At 31.8% G+C, this 21,739-nt stretch overlaps 1 protein-coding gene across 3 annotated transcripts in view; it reads right to left on the reverse strand.

The window, feature by feature from the left end:
* Positions 1 to 13,217: 13,217 nt before the first annotated feature.
* The window catches only part of LOC106877235 (uncharacterized), an 82,921-nt gene continuing 74,399 nt past the window's right edge, over positions 13,218 to 21,739 (reverse strand). For 2 of the 3 annotated variants that reach the window (XM_089362498.1, XM_052972747.2), the window contains 4 exons: positions 21,209 to 21,327; positions 20,440 to 20,554; positions 18,057 to 18,238; positions 13,673 to 14,042 (listed from right to left, as the gene is read on the reverse strand). In XM_089362498.1, coding sequence (XP_089218624.1) covers positions 13,815 to 14,042; positions 18,057 to 18,238; positions 20,440 to 20,554; positions 21,209 to 21,327 — 644 coding nt within the window. In that variant the 3' untranslated portion in view covers positions 13,673 to 13,814. Of the gene's footprint in view, positions 14,043 to 18,056; positions 18,239 to 20,439; positions 20,555 to 21,208; positions 21,328 to 21,739 lie in introns of all 3 variants that reach the window. The other variant, XM_052972746.2, reaches the window with a different exon arrangement.

Consider the following 21,739-nt stretch of genomic DNA (forward strand, 5'->3'; position numbering starts at 1 on the left):
TTTAACAACAAAATTGTAATAATAAAAAAAAGGGACAAATCAGTACTTGAATAAATAAGTTAATTAAAAAGATGAATAAAAAAATAAACTAAAGATAAAGGGAAAGAAAATAGAATTTGGGGGTATTTCAAGGGTATCAACTGATGCAATTTTTTTAATTTATAAACTTTTTTTCACAAGTTTTTAGAAAAATTATAGTTTAAAAGTTAAAAATTTTTTTTATAAATTAAATATTTATTATTCCAAATTATATTTTTATGGTCTCTTTCCAAGTATAAATTAGAACTGAATGAATAAATTAGCAAAAAACATTGCAAAAAAATAATATATACGAGAAAAATGAAAGGAAAAATAATTGTATTTGTTTGTGTGTGTGTATGCATGCATGTGCATTTCTCTCATGTGTTATCCTTTGTCAATGTTATGTTTTATCTTTATATAAAATAGCTATTTGGCAAAATAAAATTGAAAAAAAAAATCAAATAAAAACAAACAAAAAATATAAACAAAAACTATAAAATGCAATATGACTGTCAAAAACATTGAGAGGGTTGGTTCTTCTAGGGGAGGTGCAGGGTCTAGTAAATATCTCACACAATAAAATAACATTAAAAAAAATTATACATGAACAACTAATTTCATAATGACATAGAATAACTAGAAATCTGAGAAATACAGAAATATTTCAAAAAAAAAAAAAAAACTATAATGTAGTTTTAAATATTTTTTTTAAGGTGTTGGTATTCAAATCCCATTTAGTTATAAAAAGAAGAAGAAAAAAAACGTTACAGAAGCTCAAGTAAAAAAGTGAATTGTCCGAATGCTGGTTTACACAGAATTTTTTTTTTAAATCACAAAACGAAATTCATTAAAAATGGAAAGAACAAGAAGGTGTGTGAGGTTCAGGAAATAAAACACAAATGGACTAATTAAAAACTGTCATATCTTTTGATTAGGCAAGAAGTCAAATTTTGTAATGAAAAGTAAATAGAAAACAGTATTTTACTGGTATTTATTTTATCAATCTCAGAAAGAGGAAAGTAAAGTTAAGAAGATGGGAATTGAACCTGGAATATAAAGGAACAAAACAATATAATTTAGTCCAGCGCTCTATTTCTGTCAACTTGGTATCCTTTGGAAAGATGGACTATATTAAGTTATAATAAATAAATATTTTAATATAAACACACACATATATACATATATAAAAATAGAAATACAAGCCTATCTGAACATTTTTTCATTTCACTTTTTTGTTTTCCTATTGAAATTATAGCCTAGTATGTAGAATGACCAGTGATCAATAAAAGAAGCGTAAGTCATTTATATAGTGGTGATTAATTCCAAAGGGAGATGACTAGAGTATAACAATAGCTGTATATTGCCCATGTTCTTCTGGCGTTCACCTTTCACTGCTTCATGAGTTAAGTTCCTGCCAGTTACAAAATTTAATTATATAAGTATTTGAAAAATACAAATTTGACAAAGAAACCACAGAGTCTTGTTTATCATTATAATAAAAATAATGATAAAGTATAAAGCAACAAAGAATTTTATGGTTCCTTTATATTGATAACTACTATATTCAAAAACATTAATGAAAATGGATTTGAAACAAATCAGAATAAACTTACACACCAATTGAAAACAAACTATTACTGTGAACTGAGAGGACAGAATTGAAGGACAAAAATTAAAAAAAAAAAAAAAAAAGATTTTCAAAGGACTAAGAATCAAAAGATTTTCTTTAATATAGAGATCAAAAATAAAGTTTATTTTAAGAACCTATATTAAAGGGAAGGAGTGAAGTCAAAAGACATGCCATCAAACAATACAAAATCTGGAGGTAGTTTCTACAGAATCAAACCAAAAGAGTTGAAGAAGGAAATGACAATTGTATATGCAGGACAATTAAATGAATGAGAAAGAAAGAGAAATGTTAACTCTCTGGTAACTGTTTAGTGAGGGAGAAGGTGGCATAAATAAATAATACAGCAAAGTTATGCATTAACAAGTTGCAGAAAACGCTTGTATGTATATAATTGTGCATGTACAATATAGAAGGGTTAAGCAGAAACGGTGCAAACATCTTGATCAAATAGTTGAGCATTTTTATATCACTGCTACTGCTTAATTTGCTTTTTTACTTAAAGATACTGAGCCTTTCCAGCTAATGTCCCTCTAAGTGCAAATAAAGCATTCAGAGAAGTAGTAAATATTTCTAAGTGGTTTTTTTAAATGATTGTGAATAACTCTGATTTCATAACAGAAATGTCTGAGAGAAAAAAATCTGTCCTTAAGTCTATTGTAGGCAGACAATATGAAATTAAGTAAATTGTGTAGATATTTTTATTTGCCCAACAAAACAGAGTAGATTTAAACATATCATCCTGGCATTTTCATTTCTACTAAGCAATGAGGAATGGCTGACAAGCAGAATGAAATTAACTGACTAATGTGGAATACATTGTTTATAATGATATAATAACAAGCTGCCATGTTTAGCCAAGAACAGCAGCTGTACCAAAAACAGAAATGGAGTATGATTTCCAACTACCAAAGAAATCAGGGTATTGGGTTCTATGATTCTGTCAAGTTACAGTTTTAACACTACCCTCTCACTTTCAAAAAAAAAAGATCATAGACTGAAGGAAAGTCAAAATGACAGACATCTGTTACACATTCCTGCATGTATGCATACATATAGATATAGTTATACATAATTGCAGAAGCCATCCAGTCACACTTCATGTATAACAATGAAAATGATCAGTTATCAACGGAGAGAAAGAGGGAATGAAATACTGAAATGTTTTCCATAGTTGTTATCAACCAAAAAGGGTGAAATCAATAAAGCATCTAAAGACTTGCCAAATTGTCACCTGACTTGAAAAATAGCCAAAATAATGTTCCAAAGACAAGAAGTATTCTTGATTAACAACAGTCCTAATGTTCTAGAATAACATAGCTTAGAAGTAATCAATACTTTGCAGTAAAAAATACACATCAAAACTCACAAATGTTTAGAAACAACAAAACAAAATCACTATGTATCTTATGAATTATACAATTCAAAACATATACTAAGTAAGCATGCCCTGACTAGAGTAGTTGTTAGGATGATGGATTCTTCATTGAAGCATTGGGTTATGAACAGTTGGAGGTGTGGTATTCATGTCTTGCCAAAGAACATTACAACATTAAATGATGTTGCTCCAACTGAAAATTGAAACTAAAGTGCCTATTTCATATGCAAAAAACTCATTGACATATGCCAAATAAAATAGATATAATAAATATAATCTCTATCTTTATATACTACTGGTACTTCTATTGACTCCAGGTAAATGAAAAGCAAAAGTCAACCATGACAGAATTTCAACTCAGAAAGTTCCAAGTAAATACTGCAAAGCTTTTTGTTCAGCCTGTTATAACTTCCGCAGTTCCACAGACATAACAACATTTTCTTACTTTGGAACAAGACCACAATTTCGAGGTGAGGTGATGTAATCAACCAGTATTTGAATGTTCTTGTTTTTTTGTCCCTAGAAGGATGAAAGATAAAGTTGACTCTAGATCTGACCAATGTTCTGCTAATTTTGCCATCTATTAGACTTCCTCATAATAATGATTTATTATATAAGCCTGAAACAAAGGAGGGGAATACATAATGGCTTTAAGGTCATTTGCAAAGTTCTTAATGTTGTTTCAACTGAAAGCAAATTCAATTAGGCAAGACCTTTCTATGGTAATTTAATCAAACATTACTCATGGTAATTATCATTTATAACTGGATTAACAGAATTGGTAGTGTAATGGACAAAATATCTTGTACAATTTAGTTGGGTCCTTTTATGATCTGGTTCAAACTGTGCCAAAGTCAACTCTTTTTTTTTTTTCACTCATTCAGGCTTGATGAAATTAATAAGTCAAGCTCTGATATTGTTCCCTCTAGTGTCTGGCCTTCTGCATTAGAAATTATAATTATTAGGAGAATATTTTGAGGAAGTAGACAGAGTCGGATTTGAAGTTTTACAGTATGCAAAGGTTAGTTTCTCATTGCTCTGTGTTCTAATCCCACTAGGGATGATTCTGTCTTTCACCATTAAAAGGAGTATAGTACCAGAAATACATTATAGCATACAACAAGAATTCATGTAGTCAAACTAATATTTTTGTAAAATAATATCTTTGGCCTGCCTGAGGTCTTAAAGATATATATCCTAAGAATATTAGCAATGTAAGTGAAGCAGAAAATTCAATAAAAGTCATTAAGATAAATTTTCTATATAAATAGTTTAAAACGGTAAGAAATCTTTACAAACAATACTAATTAAATGACAAAATGAAATGGCGTTCAAATGTAAACTAGGGAAAATTTAATGTTCTAGCCATAAATTAAACACTTGTATCCTACAATATGACCCACAGCATGTATTAAACTATTTAATATTTTCAAATGTAAAATTTTAAACATATGTCATAACACACAATTCTGCAACCAAAGCAGCAAAATAAGTTTTTGTTTCAGTCAAACCTTTCCTTGTTCTAATGTCTCAATCACCACCAAAATGTGCTTAACCAAATGATACTCAAGAGATACTGACAAATTGAAATAAGCTGTTATGATTGAAAATACTGTTAAGGGATGAAAATTAAACTCACTATTCATTCAACTCTCAAAGTTTCTGATAATTGTTAAGAAATTTTGGGAATATAATAAAATATAATAGTCTTGAACAGCTTAGAGACTTCAAAAAGATAGATGCTTTGCAGTTTTAGAGGCACACACACACACATACACTAAAATAATGTAACTGGTGTCTAGTAGGAAATCTAATTTTTTTTTTGTAAAGAATGCTTTAAGCTTTTTGTGGAAATTTTAGTTTTTGTATTTCCATTAAGAATAATGAATGTTCTTTCTCACTCTCATAAGTTAGTAAAGAGAAAAAAGGAGATATAATAGCAATTCTTAAATTACTTGCAAAACCTAGTGGCTCATAAAATTGGTATTAGCTATGAAGTAGATAAGAAAAATGTTTTATCAGGAAAGGGCGCTAGTCCATCACAGGTAATTTTTCCAGGGGGCCTGATAATATCTATTTTCCAGTAAGTAAAATTAATGTGAAATTAAACATGTTTTGTCTAGTAACAACGAAATGTAGGATATTTATCAACTCTTATTATTTATGTCTATCAAAATAATAATTATTTTGCATCTATCTAAATAAAACTAATGACCATACACAGCACTTAAGTTTCACAGAGAATTGGGATTAAATTTTGCTTTATCAGTTAACATCAATTAATATTTCAAAACAAAGAAAATATAAGATATAAAAACCTGGCAAAAATTTCCATTCTCAGCTTTGTGGACTATGAAATATAAATTGCTTTTTTCTCAAGATATACAAAATGTTAAGTGTCTGTTTGTATGCCAAAAATGTGTGGTACATGCCTGGCCTGTGTCACATCACAGGACAAAACTTAAATTAGGGAAAGCAAGAAATTGCAGAAAGTTAAAATTCAAAATTAAAACTCCCCAGCAAAACGCTAGAATCCTCTCAGGACAATTTGGAGGTTTAAATAAGGAAAGGAAAGTGTGTCATATAAATAACAAAAATCAAATTATTCCATAAAAAAATAGATTATCTATAAGGTTATCAACAACAACAAAACAACAACAGCAACAACAACATCACCACCAATATACTTATGCGACAGAAGGGGCTTGTCCACAGCTTCCAGCAGTAGAGGAAAGAATGTAAAAACAATAAGCTATTCTTAAATCTATAATTTGTAGAATGAACCTAACAGACAGGTAAAAAAGCTATGTAATTAATAATTGATGACAAAAGCTTGACGAAGAATAACCCAGCATAGTCTAATATCACAACAACATTGATTTTGTTGCTGAGTATATTTAAGATATCAACAATGTATTTATCTGTTCTGGCAACACATACCAAGGACTAGTGACAGTGTCAATTTAATATTAAGGATTTTAGAACTTTGCAGCATGTCTGCTTAAGCTGATACCTTAAAAAAAAATTAAGAATTAGGTTAGCCAGGATATTGTGTGAGACTAAAATGCTACTACTTATCATTGCATATACAACTTCTGATAATTCTAACTGCAGTCCACAAAAAAATGAATAAATAGCCACTTAGAACTAGACAATTGCAGAAACCACAAATTAATAAAATATTCAAGAACATTATGAAGTATCAATACATCAATTACTAATAAACAAAACTTTACCTTTTCATTTATTGAAATCCACTATCTATAAACATTTAAAAAGAAGATAGAGTGGTACCCCAGAAGAAATGTATCCAGAGTTTGTTATATAGTTTAATGCCTGTATCGAACTATGTTACCTAAGAGTACACAGAAAATGTGATATATTTTCAAATAAACAGGTGTACTTGGATACAGACACATATGCACTCACACATGCACACACAATATATAAGTTGCTTTATAGAAAAAAAAATCTAAGTTTAAACTTTTAATATGATTATCTGGCTGTGTATTAGGTCCACAGGCTTTCATAAATAACATCATGGTAATTAGCAAAAAAGTAGGATTAGGTAAGAAAATAAAAAGGAAAAATTTAAAAGGTGAGTGGTTGATTAACACTAATTAAAAAAGAAAGTAGCCTCACTGTCAAGAAATTAGTGATACATAATCTTGATAAAAACAATTTCTTGCTTTTTCTTTTCCAATATACCAACACCTGATTTTTTTTTTTTTTTTTCAGAAATATTACAGCAGTTCCTCCTCACAATCACTAAAACAACTCAATAAAAAATCAATTACAAAACCAAACTATGTGTTTGTGCATGTATGTATGTGTGTGTGTGTGTGTGTGTGTGTGTGTGTGTGTATATATATATATATACATACATACATACACACACACACGCTTTCCATTTTTTTTTTGACTAGATTATAAGCGATGTAGCAAATTATTTAAGAAGGAGAAAGAAGAGGGCAGATAAACATTAATGGTTTAAGTAGTTTCAGAGTATTGGATATCAACCTTTGCTTGACCTGCCCTCTTCAATTACATATCTGGTGCACATGTTTTAATACATATTGCACACTTAATTAGATCATCTCAACCCATTCTTTGAAGGTCCACTCCTTCATTATTGTTATGGAGATTACAAAAATAAATAAAATTTCCAAGGCAAAATAATAAGATATTAAAAAAAATACACAAAATTTTTTTAAATCAAACAAAATGACACCCCACCCCCAGACAAACAAGCAACAAACATACAACCAGCAAAACAGTAATATTAAGGCTATGTGCCAAACACAGATTAGGTTAGGTAGAGATATGTGCATACACAATACACACACAAATATTATATATATATATATATATATATATAGAGATAGATAGATATATATATATGCTTGTGTGTGTGTAGACAATCATACACACAGACACACACATATATATATAAGCATAAATATATACTTACACGTATATGTAGACACACACACACACACACACATATATATATATATATATATATACATACACACACACATATACATGTGTACACATATACATGTGTACACATATACATGTATACACATGCACATATACAAGCACAAATACATACACATGGTGATTAATAAGACTCTTTAGCATTAATATAAACTGGCTAACAACTGAGGTCATTTGCACTTCTAAGATATTATATCTCTCATTCAGTATTACTCCCTCGCAACTCCGATCTCTTCACCACAGCCTTCACCAACTTTCCCATTACATTCATTAAATGCCTCCAGATCCCAGTCCTACTTTGACTGTCACAGCTCAGGGATTCCAGGATAGCTTGTCTACTGCCCTGCCATTCATACTGCTAGCTGCCTGGAGCACCCCGGGCAAATGTACTAGGTATGCCCAGACAAATGAACAGGATTATCGTTATTGTGACAGTTTCAAGACAAGGAATATTCTCTTATTGTTATATAATGATATTCTACTAAAATATACAAAACAATATATATATTTATCAAAAGATATTCACAACAAAAATAGGAAAGAGTGTATTAAAAATATATACAAAACAAAATTATAACAAAATAAAAAATAAAATTTTTAGATATCACTTAGATGCTAAAGGAAGTTCTAAATCACCCTTGTTTGTGTAAGCATGTGTGTGAGTGTATTTGTGCATGTATGTACAAATATATGTATATATGTATGTGTGTAAGTATATGAATATATATACACACACACATACATATGCATATACACATTCAAGGTGTGTGTGTGTGTGTGTGTGTGTGTGTGTGTGTGTGTGTGTGTATATACACACACATGTAGATATATATATATATATATATATAGATATATATATAGATATATATATATATATATATATATATATATACCTATATGCATATATATGTATATACATATACACACACATATACATAATACGTATATACACACAAATATAAAATCATATACATAAATAGGCATATATATACACACACATACAGATATATATGTGTGTATAATACAAACAATCATGTATATAATAAACATTATATGCACACTTGTTTTTGTGTATATGTGTGTGTGTGTGTGTGTGTGTGCGCACAGGTATATGTATGAGAATATAGATATATGAAGGAGAATTTTTGCAATAAGCGCTGATGAATATTGTGCAGTTATATCTGAGAAAGGGGTTTTTATGTGCATGTGAAGTTAAAAATTTGAATATCTATATAAATCCATATTAAAAAAGTCTTTAGGAAAAAAATATTTTCCAAATAGCCTAAACATTATACAATAGACATTTAGCTGCTAGTTCTGCTGTTGTTGTTGTTGCTCTCAAGGATTTACTTTGCATTCACTAATAAAAAAACCTTTGTTAATAATTCTTTCTTGGTGTTCTCCATGAAATATATCTCTTGCAAATCTCCTATCCAGTCAAGTTATGCTCCACATCCCCAAGCTCCACCAGCTTGAAGTGTTGATCACTGTTACATACAGCAACAGATAGAATTATCTTATCAACACAAGTCAGTGAGATCAATCAAATTGAAGATGAGAAACAGAAAGTAGAGAGTTCATATATATATATATATATATATATATATATATATATATATATATATGAGAGAGAGGGGGGAAGAGAGAGAGAGAGGGGGAGGGAGAGAGAGAAAGAGAGAGATGGTGAATAAGAAAACTAGCCTTGAAGCAAAAAAAAAAAAAAAAAAAAAAAAAAAGAATGGAAGACCGAGGAAGATAAACAAAGCTTTCTCCCTTCTGGTGACATCATGAAAAAAATTTCCTAGATAATATAAGGGAAACAAGAATGATGATAGTCTCTAACATTAGCACAGAGTCACAGATTTTGGGCAAGAGTGCTGTTGATATTTACTTAAATATTAATTATTTTCATCAACTCCAGAAATATTTGAATTAAGAAGATAAACAGGATACTTCAAGGCATTTTGTCAGGTGCTCTATCACTTCTGCTATGAAAAAGAAGTAGTGTGTGTGTGTATAAATTTTTATGACTGGTCTCATTAATGTCCTTTCTGCTTTAAAGGACTTCAATGTACAGACTGCTAACAGAGGATATTTGACATAAAAAGAACAGAAACTGAGTGGAGAGCAGAGAGAGAGGGAATGGAGGTATAAAGGTAAGAATTATTCCCAAATTATTAAAAAAAATATAAATAAGTGTTCCAGTTTAAGGACAAGCAAAGTGATGTTAATAACCTGGCTAATAAAGATTGGGGAGAGTAATTGGAGAAGAAGCAGAGAGATCAAAAGGAGAACACGCTTAGAGAAATATAAAATATAAAAAAGTGGAATAAATAGATTTAAATTCTTTTTTGTATTAATTCTGTAAGTGACAAGAAAGGTTATAGGAAGAGAAGAAACTGGTAAAAGATTTACAAATTGGAGAGGGGAAAAAAAGAGAACATTTTTCACCTTAAAAAAAATAAATAAAACTTTTTTGTCTTTTTTTCATTACAAAATGTTTTTCTTTTCTCTTCTGTCTTCAAAAAAATATTTTAAGAAACAAAACAAAATGAAAACTATCTTGTCTTGTTCTTTATAAGGATTATTAGTGTTTTTTTTTTTTTTACATATCTTCCAATCTTCAGTGAAAATGGTTCTCGGTTTGTTTATTTAAAAAATAAAACAAATAAAAAATACAATAAAAATAGAACATTTAGCATAACAAGATCAAGCCAAAAATATAAATAAAAATTTTAAAAAACATTATCAATAATAATAATAATACATACATAAAAAAGTCTTCAACTTTCTGTTTAACAAGACATACACACATCAGTAATCAAGAAGGTATGTATATGCTTGTTTGTATGTGAGGAAATAGAAGCATATAATTTATCAATGTGAATGTGTTAATATGTTGCACAAATGCATGTATATACATAGATGCATTTACAGATGAACATACATATACAAACACAGACACACTTTATACACATACATACCATTTTAACAGCTCATAGATACAATCAACAACACCTAGGTTGACAAATGGTGTATGCTATTCCACTGAAATATAAAATCTGCTTGTGTTTTTTTTTTAATAAGAAACAGAAAAAAAAAGTAAAAAACACCAGCTAGTTAATTTTGGTAGCCATGGGCAACTTGATAATACATATATTTTTTTGTAGCTATTGGGAGTGGAAGTTGAACTTGTGCAGTTTCAATAAAGCTATGAATAGAATATGCCTGCAGAACAACAGACAGAAATTATGGACACATGTAATGCCATATAAGTAAGCCATCCCTCAACGTTGCAAAATAGTCACTGTCACCCAGAATTATGTAACCATGCCATTACATACACACACACACACACATACATGCATGTGAGTGTGTGTGCGCGTATGTGTGTGTGTGTATATATATATATATATATATATACACACACACACACACGCGAATATTTCACACACACACACAAATATATAAACATATTCAAATATTACAATCAACATATCTTGCATGCTACTATGCAAATGTATGTATAAGCATCTCTCATGTTACGGAAGCATTATATTCACCCAAATTTTGCCATAAATGTGAAATTTTGTATCATGAAACATATTTTCCCACAACTTCCATGTGACATGGAAGTTAATGGGAAACAGGTTTCACAAATGCAATGCTTTTGTAACATAAGGAATGCCTGTACACTTGTATGTGTGTGCACACCATCCACATATAATCTAAGTGAAAGGAATGGCATGGCATGATGTGGTTCAAGAGTAGATTTACTAGAAATGAGCTTTTCTAACAAACCTTACTCCATGAATCCAATAAAATTAATTAGATTAGTCAGAAGTAAGACTGCCTAAACAATGGTCTCCATGGGTTAAAGATCAAGCCAACTAAAGTCTAAGACCAAACTAGTTGCATCAAGGGGAGTATAATTTCTTCTCCTGACACTTCCAATATCTAGAGGTGAAACCAAACAAACTGATCAAAGATGTAGCTACCCCCATTTTGAAGTTCATAAGTTGAAAGTCAGTCAAGAAAAATCTTATATGCTTATTTTTAGTGAACTCCATCTCACTTTGATAAACAGTTATAAAACATTTTTACTCCAACATTGCATAATCTACCAAAGACAACAGCTTCTACTGTTCACAGAATCTAGAGGCATCTAAACACAAAGAATGGTAGTATTGGTCACTGAGTTGGAAAGAACTGGTAACACTGCCAATAAAGATGCTTCAAATACATTTTCTTGGGAAAGATTCAGTGAAGTAGTTCTCTGAGTTGATATAAAGACTAAACAATGTCTCCAGACCTGTTTACATATTTCTGGCAGCTATGTGAACTGAGTCCAAGTTAAGCTCCATAGCTAGAAGCACAAGGCATTGCAGCAGGTTTGGAACTCACAATAAATAAGTCTGTCAGTCCAATACCTTTTCTGCTTAGTTATTTCATCTCTGGCAATATAGAATATATCAACAGTCTATAAAAATCATTATATCTACTGGTTCAATAATTAAGTTGTTGCTGTTGATATAGTTGCTTTTGTTGGCAGTAATAGTAGTAATAATATAGTTGAAGTTTTTAACACATTTTCTGAATATTTTTCATTTAAAATATATAACATAGCTTTGGTTCATAATGACACATCCCTCATCTCCCAAATCCCAGACATTGAACATGTTTTAGGTTTGGGATTTTAACTTTTCCATTCAAATTTGTGTTCTTAGAGAGAAGAGCAAGTTTCTATCTTTGTTATTAGTTTCAGTTAATTTTATATTTTGTTCACTTCATTTGTTAAGCCAATTGTTACATTGCTGGACATACTTGGAATATATTATGGTAAATGAAATTCATTTTACAGAATTATCATCGTCATTACTATTATTATTATTATTACTATTAATGGTGGTATAGTTGATAGTAGTAATATTAGTTTCAACAAATGGCAGTATGTGAGAGGAACTGGCAAGTACCTAGAGAAATGCAAATATGCTTGTGCACACATCTATGCATATACTCTAAGCAAAATAAAAATATTACAAAATAAAAATGCATAAAAAAATAAAAATATAATACTTTAAAAAAAACTTTGAAGAAAGGATGAGTGTGACTGAGTGAGCAGAAAAAGAGGCCAGTTATAATATAACCCATTTGTCTTCACAATCAAGAGACCAAATTTTTAAGGTTGATCAAATATAGAGTTATCAAAATATTGGCCTGACCACAAATATTTAAAAAAAAATTAAAAAACAAAGAAAGAAAAAAAAACCTTGGGAGGAATTGTTTTATATGTAGCAGACTTTAAAGACTGCTGCAATAGTTTTCTTCTAAATGAAGTGCCAAAATTGGTTGTAGAACACTTGAATTGTTTTACCAAGTCACATTTACTGTGCCAGCAAATAAGCAAAGCAAAACAACTACCATAGCTTTAGTTGGTTGGCCAGCAACCTCTTATCTCATTTAATATATTATTAATTTCATAAAACAATATGGAATAGACATACGAGTTGTAGATTGCTGTTTCTAGATCTATGAGCAACCAAGCAATACTTGCATTCTATTTCAAATAGAGAGGAATTCAAGTTCTTGTATCTTTCCATGAGTTACAAGTTTTTTGTTTTTTTTTTGCAATGAATTTGCTTATACATATAAAACAAAAATAAATAACAACCACATATATATATATATATATATATATATATATATATACACATATATAATATACACACACACACACACAAATATATATACATACATACATGTGCATACATAAATATATATATATATATATTTATGCTTATGTATGTGTGTGTGCGTGTGTGTTAAACTCCACACATATACCTATATATTTATAATGAAAAGTAAAAACACTTTAAAAAAATAATACCTAAAATATAATTTAAAAATTTCCAAAGAATACAAAAAGGAAAAAGGTTTCTCATTAGAAAAACAAATTCAATGCCTCCTAGTAGTAATATAAGATCGCAATGAATGAAAACAAGCAAGCAAAGATGTTGCCAGATTAATTTGTTCTCCGATAGCTAGTGTTCAGACGATAACCGGATAGGGTTAACAATGGAAAGTTAGCCAAATACATTGATCTGTCTGGCAATGCATCTAGACGCCGAGCTATCATTCCAGGCTTTTTTCATTTTTCTTTTGCTTCCTTTTTCTTCTTCTTCTTCTTCTTTTTCTAAAACATTTGTGTTCATCCATCTAGAACTCAATTCTACTTCTTTCAAATACAGCCAACATGGACTGGTATTTTGATGTGTTGGCATGTCCGAACTAGCACCATCGGAAAGGGACAGCCCGTGGTCGGTCAGCCCCTTCTTTGACAAGTGGCTTGTGAAACTCTCGGCCAGGCCGTGTGTGAATGGTGGCCCAACAATTCTCACAATAGTACTGCAGACAAGTCACATTGGCACAGAAGAAGGGGGCAAATTTTCCCCCACAGCGAGCTCCTTGACACTCATCACACATTTGGTCATCTAAGACGTAAGGCTTCACCTCGACCTACAACACAATATAATTGAAAATAGACATTGGTGAAAAATGTAATATGGCAGCAGAAATATAATAAAAGGAATAGTTATTTAGAAAAAAATGTAATGTTGAACATTTTATCTGTTATGTAATTGTTTTGCAAGATTCCTGATGTGAAATTGTGTGTTGAAACAGATACAGTTATATTTGGGGGGATGGTCTTCTTGTTTCCCACTCCAATCTGTTTCCAAGTAAAATAATATTTCCCTTGGTCTGTTGAACATGACAATAACAACACATGATTTCACAGATGATTGCAAATGAACAACACCATTTGTATAATGATGTCATTTCTTTACAACTATCACAGGATGTCACACACACAAATATAAATTGTACCGTTTACTTGTTGATAAGACTTACAAAAAAATTACTCAATCCAGTGAGAAATAAATATCATTTAATGAATACAGGCATTGTATGTTACATATACATATACACACACACACACACACACATATATATATATTTTGCTCCCGCTTCACTATGATTACTTGCTGCTATTTCTATTTGCTATGGCAAAATCGTCCATTTCATTTGACCATTTCTGGTTGTAGATTATATAAAGGACCTTTAGCACATGGTTTTTCACATTCATGCCACTTACTTTACTGTTGTTGACACTTCTGATATGCACAGCTAAGAATTTCTCTCGATTTAAATCGTTTCATTCATTCATCTAACCTGTATTACTAACATGTACTTTTGTAACTTGTAATTATTTAAATCAATACTTCAAATAACTTTCATATTGTAATTCCCTACAACCTTAGTTTTCTCTCCCTGTTTCATAATGTTTTCATCACTGTTCTATAAAATTTGTAAGCATCTTGTTTTACTTATGTCTCTCACTATTGCCATGTTTCTCCCATTTGTAGGCACTCTTGTTTTAAACTGGTCATCAAGCCAAGTAGAACTGCAGTCATGGCAGAAACCAGTGTCATGCAAATGGCACCCATGCTGGTGGCATGTAAAAGCATCCATTACACTTTTGGAGTGGTTGGCATTAGGAAGGGCATCTAGCCATAGAAACCATGCCAAAACAGACTAGAGTCTGGTGCAGTCTTCCAGCTTGTCAGCCCTGGTCGAACCGTCCAACCAATTCAGAAGGTCCTTAAGCTTCCAGATCCTTCTTTTTCATGCTGGTCGTCTTCTGGGCAGCCATTTAGCCCTTGTCCTGAAGTCGCTAACTACTAACCTATGTTGTGGGGTGCATTCTTCAGCTGGGAAAGTTTTGGCATTTATAATTAGCCATCTTTCCTATTTCCTGGCGAGAATGCAGTCAATCTGACTAGTGTGCCCAGTAGACTGGTAGGTGAACAGGTGACTGGCAGATTTCCTGAAGTTAGTATTACAGATCATAAGATCATTTGCATCACAGAACTCTAGCAGCCTGGTTCCCTCCTCATTGTGGGAACCAAATCTGTAGCCACCATGTACACCATGGAAGCTCCCTGGATATTGTTCAACATGCCTGTTGAAATCACCAGCCACAAAGAGAAGCTCTTTGTCATTTGTCAAAGAGGTAGTCTGCAAGAGGGTGTCATAAAACCAGTCTTTCTGTTCATCAGGTAGCTCTGGCCGAGGGGCATAAGCCAAGATAATGGTTGCTAATCCATGTTGCAGTGCAAGTCTAAGCTTAAGTATTTTATCACAGACTCTGATCAATACATATTACACTTGTCAATAGAACCATCTCCATTAACATCCGACTATAGATATCAGACAGCCAGGAAACCTCCTTTATTAAGAATACAATAACAGTAAGTTGTTTTTGTTTGGGACCTAATATTTGCTTGCAATGAAGAACAGGGGAAAAGATTAATATAAAAAAAGAGTTACAATAATGTGAAATTAGAATAACTTATGTCTGTTAATGAAAACAGTTGGCTTTTGCATTACTTTTAGGATAACCCTCATGCACATACACACACACACACACACGAGTGTGTGTGTGTGTGATCAACTCGCCTGTCAAAGACAACATATGAATGTTCAGCTTTTTGTCAAATGACCTGCATAAATGATTTGTTTATAGTGATCAAATGTTTTTGTTGCACATTAGCTCACTCTCTCCATCAAGTCAATGTTGTCTGAACAGGAGCACAGTGTACCATGTGTCAGGTGTTGAAGGGATCTCAAAGTAATGCGAGATGAAGCATTTTGCTCAAGAACACAACGTACCACCCAGTCTAGGAATTGTAATCATGATCCCATGATCGTGAATGCAACATCGTAACCACCAGGCCATGTGTGTGTGTGTGTGTGTGTGTGTGTGTGTGTGCGTGTGCGTGCATACATAACGTAGGAAAATGGATTGAGAGAATCAAGCAGAATTCACAGTATGCAGTCCTGCAAAGAATCAGCTATCAGTTTACACAGTAATTATATTACAGTGTAGTTTAACTTGCCCATGCAACTGAAAATCCAGGATGCTCCATATACAGTAATACCTAACTTTACAAGGACCCACTTTCCAAGACTCTGGGTTGGCAAGTTTTATTTTTCAGCTCACTTTTGTATGGTGAGCTGAAATTTTTCAAGCACAAGATCCAAATTTTGAACGAAGTGCAAGTTTCTACTACTATAACAAATGCTTCTGCAGGTTACCAAAAAATTTATAGAGAGCGAAAAAAAGCTTCTAAGCAAGCAACTCTAGACTTGTTTTTTAAATAGAAATCTACAAGTCTGGTGATGGCGTGTGCTGGTGTGCATGAGTCTAGTGCGAGTGAAAGTGATTCAGAAAACGGTTATGATAATAATATTTTTTATCATAAATGATCTTGACATTCTTTTTATTTTACATAAAATCTTCTTTACATTCTACTGTTGTTTTATTGCCATTTATTTACGTGTATTATAAATTTTGTAGGTAAAATATTTTTCTGGGAATGAATTACAAATTATAACATTGCTACTATGAGAAAATATTGCTCTGCTTTATGGGTTTTCGCTTTATGAGCAGTGTCCAGGAATAAATTAGCTCACATATTGAGGTGTTACTGGAATATTGTGGATATATTTAGGATTCAACTCTATTACACAATCAAAACCCACTCTTCTATACATTGTGTGGAAGGGAAAAATTCAAAGTTGGTACAATAATTGAATTTGTATAATTAGATATTTTACTATGTAAAGCAAACAAAACAAAATATAGGGTATTTGAACTAAATTTGACAACTTTCACCTCTCCTTTTATTTTCAGGAAGAGCTTGATGTATTGCTGAACAGAAAAAGTTTTGTGAAATTCTGCTATGCAGGGCTTCTTAACCTAAAAAGTAAATTTATTTTGCCATTTTTAAGCTGGTAATGTCAACAACATGTTTTAGTAACTGCGTTTGATGTAAGCAAAGCTTGAATGAGCACGTGTGGTTGAGAAAGACAGAGAACTAAGGGGAGTTAATTCACTGAACAGCAAATATAAACAGTTTTTTTACAACTAACAAAAATCCCATAAACCAAAACATCTATTAAAGACAGGTTTAAATTACCAGTGTTCTATGGAAAAGCATATTTCAGTTCATACAGCTGAAAATTTGGTACAACTTTAATCTGGTGGTGGAGTGACCCAATTTAGAGCTAGCAATATAAGCTTACAATAGAGCTTGCCTTCATAGCCCCATATTTCTATTGTATTATCTTATCTAATATAATATTACTACAAACCAATATTATCATATGTGATGCAACTATTTCCTCTCTACTTACATCAGACCTGACTATACTGCAGTTCATAGAAGAAATAACAGCTAAAGTACAAACAGAAAATTATAATGCAGACCTCTAAGTATGCTGATTACTTTATAACCCTTTCATGTAATAGAAAAGGAGAAAAATGAATATGAACATGTTAATATATAAAAAAAAAATATTTATATTATATACAGATTTATTTATATATTTGCATACATACCAAACACATTTTTATACTTTCAGATCTTGCATACCCAAATAGAGCAAAAAAGCAATATCAACACTCACCCTCTTGTCAATATCGGCATGTTGCAGTTGAACAAAGCGAGCACTGATTGCAGCAATGTAACTTTGCTGGTTTGAGAAAGCTACACGGCCAGCTCCTTTAGGGTATTTTAATTCAGGATCAGTGTCAATGCCTGCATAACAAACACCTCCATAAAGACGATCCATGATCAAAGCTAACTCCACTGAAAAAGAGCAAAGTGAGATTCTCCATAAAACTCAGTCAGATATTCAGAGTAAATCATAACTGTAATAGGATGGTAGGTGGCAGAATCGGTTGAGTATCAGTTTAAGTCTCTTGTTACAATTAGTTCAAACTCTCTTTATAGTTGATTTTACATCTCATCCAATGAAGAGATGTAATTTCATAACATATGGGGGTGGTTAAATTAACTGTCCCCTCTCCCAAATTAATCAATTTGTGGCCTTGCACCCATGCCAGAAATCATCATTATCACAATTATCTATTAAGTTCTTGATGTGTTTTCAATATCTGCCCTTGACTGTGTCAATGCTCTAAGCTTAATACAATTGTCTTTTTTTTAATTAACTTTCTTTTCTATTACTTTTAATTACCTTCATGGAGTTAACAGAAAGGTAATTAAAGATAGACAAGAAAGTTAATTACCTTCAAAAATGCAGTTGTTTATCATGTTTTGTGTTTATAATAATAATTACTGCATATTTCTGCAATTAGTCAACTTATATGGTTCCCTCAATAATGTTAATTACCAAGTATTCAGGGTGACCTGTACATATACAGCCCTAAATTCTATTTCTATTCATTATAATTCTTGAGGTTATAAGTATTGAAAAGTTTTTCTTGAGAATATTCAATGCTAATGACTTGGTTCTCAAAATAAGATCTATCGAAGTACTGTAAGAAAAGTTCAAAACTTAGAAAAATGATAAAGAGTTTGAAGACCAAATTCTCAATTAATAACAAAAGCATGAAGTCTCAGTGCTAAGATATTGGTTTACTTGATATGTAGGAATTTGATACTCTGTACTTTGCCTTTCATTCTTTTGGGGTCAATAATGTAAGTACCAGTTGATCACTGGGGTAAATGTAATTGACTAGCTCATTCCCACAGTAGAAAAGACTATCATGATTCATATACTAGTAGTTCAGTTACTACCACACCTTACATTTCTTCAAAACTTAAAATACTTATAATAGTTTGCATAAACAAACTGGTAGACATAACCTCAATACAATCAATATGGATAAATTTTTCATCTTCTACAATTTCAAATTTAAAATATATACTTTTAATATGTTGAATTAAATCTGTGCTCAGACAGAAAGCAAGCAAGCTAAACAATGAGCTTTGTTTAAGAAGTACAATTCAATGGCTGTGGATAAACCCAGCTTCTGAGTTTATGGTTAATAGCTCAGAACCATAAACACATATGAACAACCTTACCCTCTTTCTCTCTCTCTCTCTTTTACTTGTTTCAGTCATCCGACTGTGGCCATGCTGGAGCACCGCCTTTAGTCAAGAAAATCGACCACAGGGCTTATTCTTTGTAAGCCTAGTACTTATTCCATTGGTCTCTTTTTGCCGAACCGCTAAGTTACGAGGACGTAAACACACCAGCATCGGTTGTCAAGCGATGGAGGGGGGACAAACACAGACACACACACACACACACACATATATATATATATATATATATATATATATATATATATATATATATATATATATATATATATATATATATATATATATATATATATATATATGTATATATATATATATATATATATATATATATATATATATATATATATATATATATGACTACTGACCGAGACCTTTGGAAATGTGCTGTGCGTGAGAAGACCCGGCAAGCTAAGTAAGATCGTTGCCAGTGCCCCTGGACTGGTTCTTGTGCGGGTGGCACATGAGATGCACCATTTTGAGCGTGGCCGTTGCCAGTACCGCCTGACTGGCTCCCGTAGGATTTTCGAGCGAGATCGTTGCCAGTGCCCCTGGACTGGCTTGTGCGGGTGGCACATAAAAGACACCATTTCGAGCGTGGCCGTTTTCGTGCGGGTGACACGTAAAAGCACCCACTACACTCTCTGAGTGGTTGGCGTTAGGAAGGGCATCCAGCTGTAGAAACTCTGCCAAATTAGATTGGAGCCTGGTGTTGCCATCCGGTTTCACCAGTCCTCAGTCAAATCGTCCAACCCATGCTAGCATGGAAAGCGGACGTTAAACGATGATGATGATGATATACGACAGGCTTCTTTCAGTTTCCATCTACCAAATCCACTTGCCCAAGGTGCCACACAGTGGGACTGAACCCGGAACCATGTGGTTGGTAAGCAAGCTACTTACCACACAGCCACTCGGATAAAGAGAAAGATACTTACATGCTCTTAGTGGTCTTGGAACTCCACCAACAAATATTGTTTTACGCGGATCCAATGGTTGGCTACCATCCATCACAAAATCTGAATCACTCAAGTTCCATGGTCTAATTTGGACCTAAAAAATAAATAAAAGGTAATGTTTTTAGAAAGTAAGCATTAACTTCTTTTTATTTTGGAGAGGAAGATGTCAATTTGATATTTATTTTTTTTCGAACTCTGAGAAATAAAAGGTTAATAAATATTTAGTCTGTCACTATTTTATAGAAATTAGCTGCCTTTTAAAAGAACCATTTACTTTACAAAATAAAATTTTAAAGAAATTATTAAAAAAAAATTAATCAGAAAACTCTACATGTGCAATGGAATTTTCATAGAAATATAATCTTGTAGTTTATTTGAGTCATTGTCTTTTTTTAATTAACTTTCTTGTTTGTTACCTTTAAGTACCTTTTTGTTTCTAAGAAACAGAAAGGTAATGAAAATGATTTAACAATACAGAACTGGAGAAAAATAAATTTAATGAATAATTTTACTTCAGTAAATTTCAATTGAGAACTGAAAAAATTGAAACAGTAAACCATAAAACTGTTATAATATATACGTTGTGGTAACAGGGTGGACAGTGATATAGAAATGAAGCCTTAGAAAATATTTATGTATCCTGTTGTACAATAACAATGTTATATATGCTATAAGAATTCAGTTTCCAACCTAGTCCTGGACCCATTTCCTGTTGTCTCTTTAGGAAACCAACTTTTGCTGTACTTACAGGTTTATCTTTCATAGTAGGACTGGACACACACCAGTATAGTTTATCATCATCAGTGATGCAGGCTTCAATCAATGACTGCACAGACATTTCATCTTGAAACAGCAGAAAGCAATAGCCTAACAAAGAAAGAGAAAATCAAACAATCTTCAGCCAGTCACTAGTAAACTATATGAACTTATCAAAATTGTTGAGGTATAAGGTAGGTAATGTTAGGTATTAAATGAGAAGTTGAATGGGTTCTTTTTCAGCTGTGGCCAACAAGTATTTCAAATGATTGGTGATGATTGTTAGGATGATGTGTGATGGTTGATGATGATGATTATGGTTATAAAGATAACAACAGCAGCCATATTGCTGAGAATGATGATCAACTTATGATAATTTTGATACTGACAATTTTGGGGAAGTTTTGTTCTGACAGACAATTTATAAACAATGTTTTTCTTTTTCCATTTCTACCACATTGCAGGATGTTAACTAATTTCATCATTACACTCTTCAACATCTAACAATGAAGTATACTGTCAC

The sequence above is a fragment of the Octopus bimaculoides genome, chromosome 14 (genome assembly GCF_046866305.1).
Source record: "Octopus bimaculoides isolate indiv1 chromosome 14, ASM4686630v1, whole genome shotgun sequence".
Lineage (NCBI taxonomy): Eukaryota > Metazoa > Mollusca > Cephalopoda > Octopoda > Octopodidae > Octopus > Octopus bimaculoides.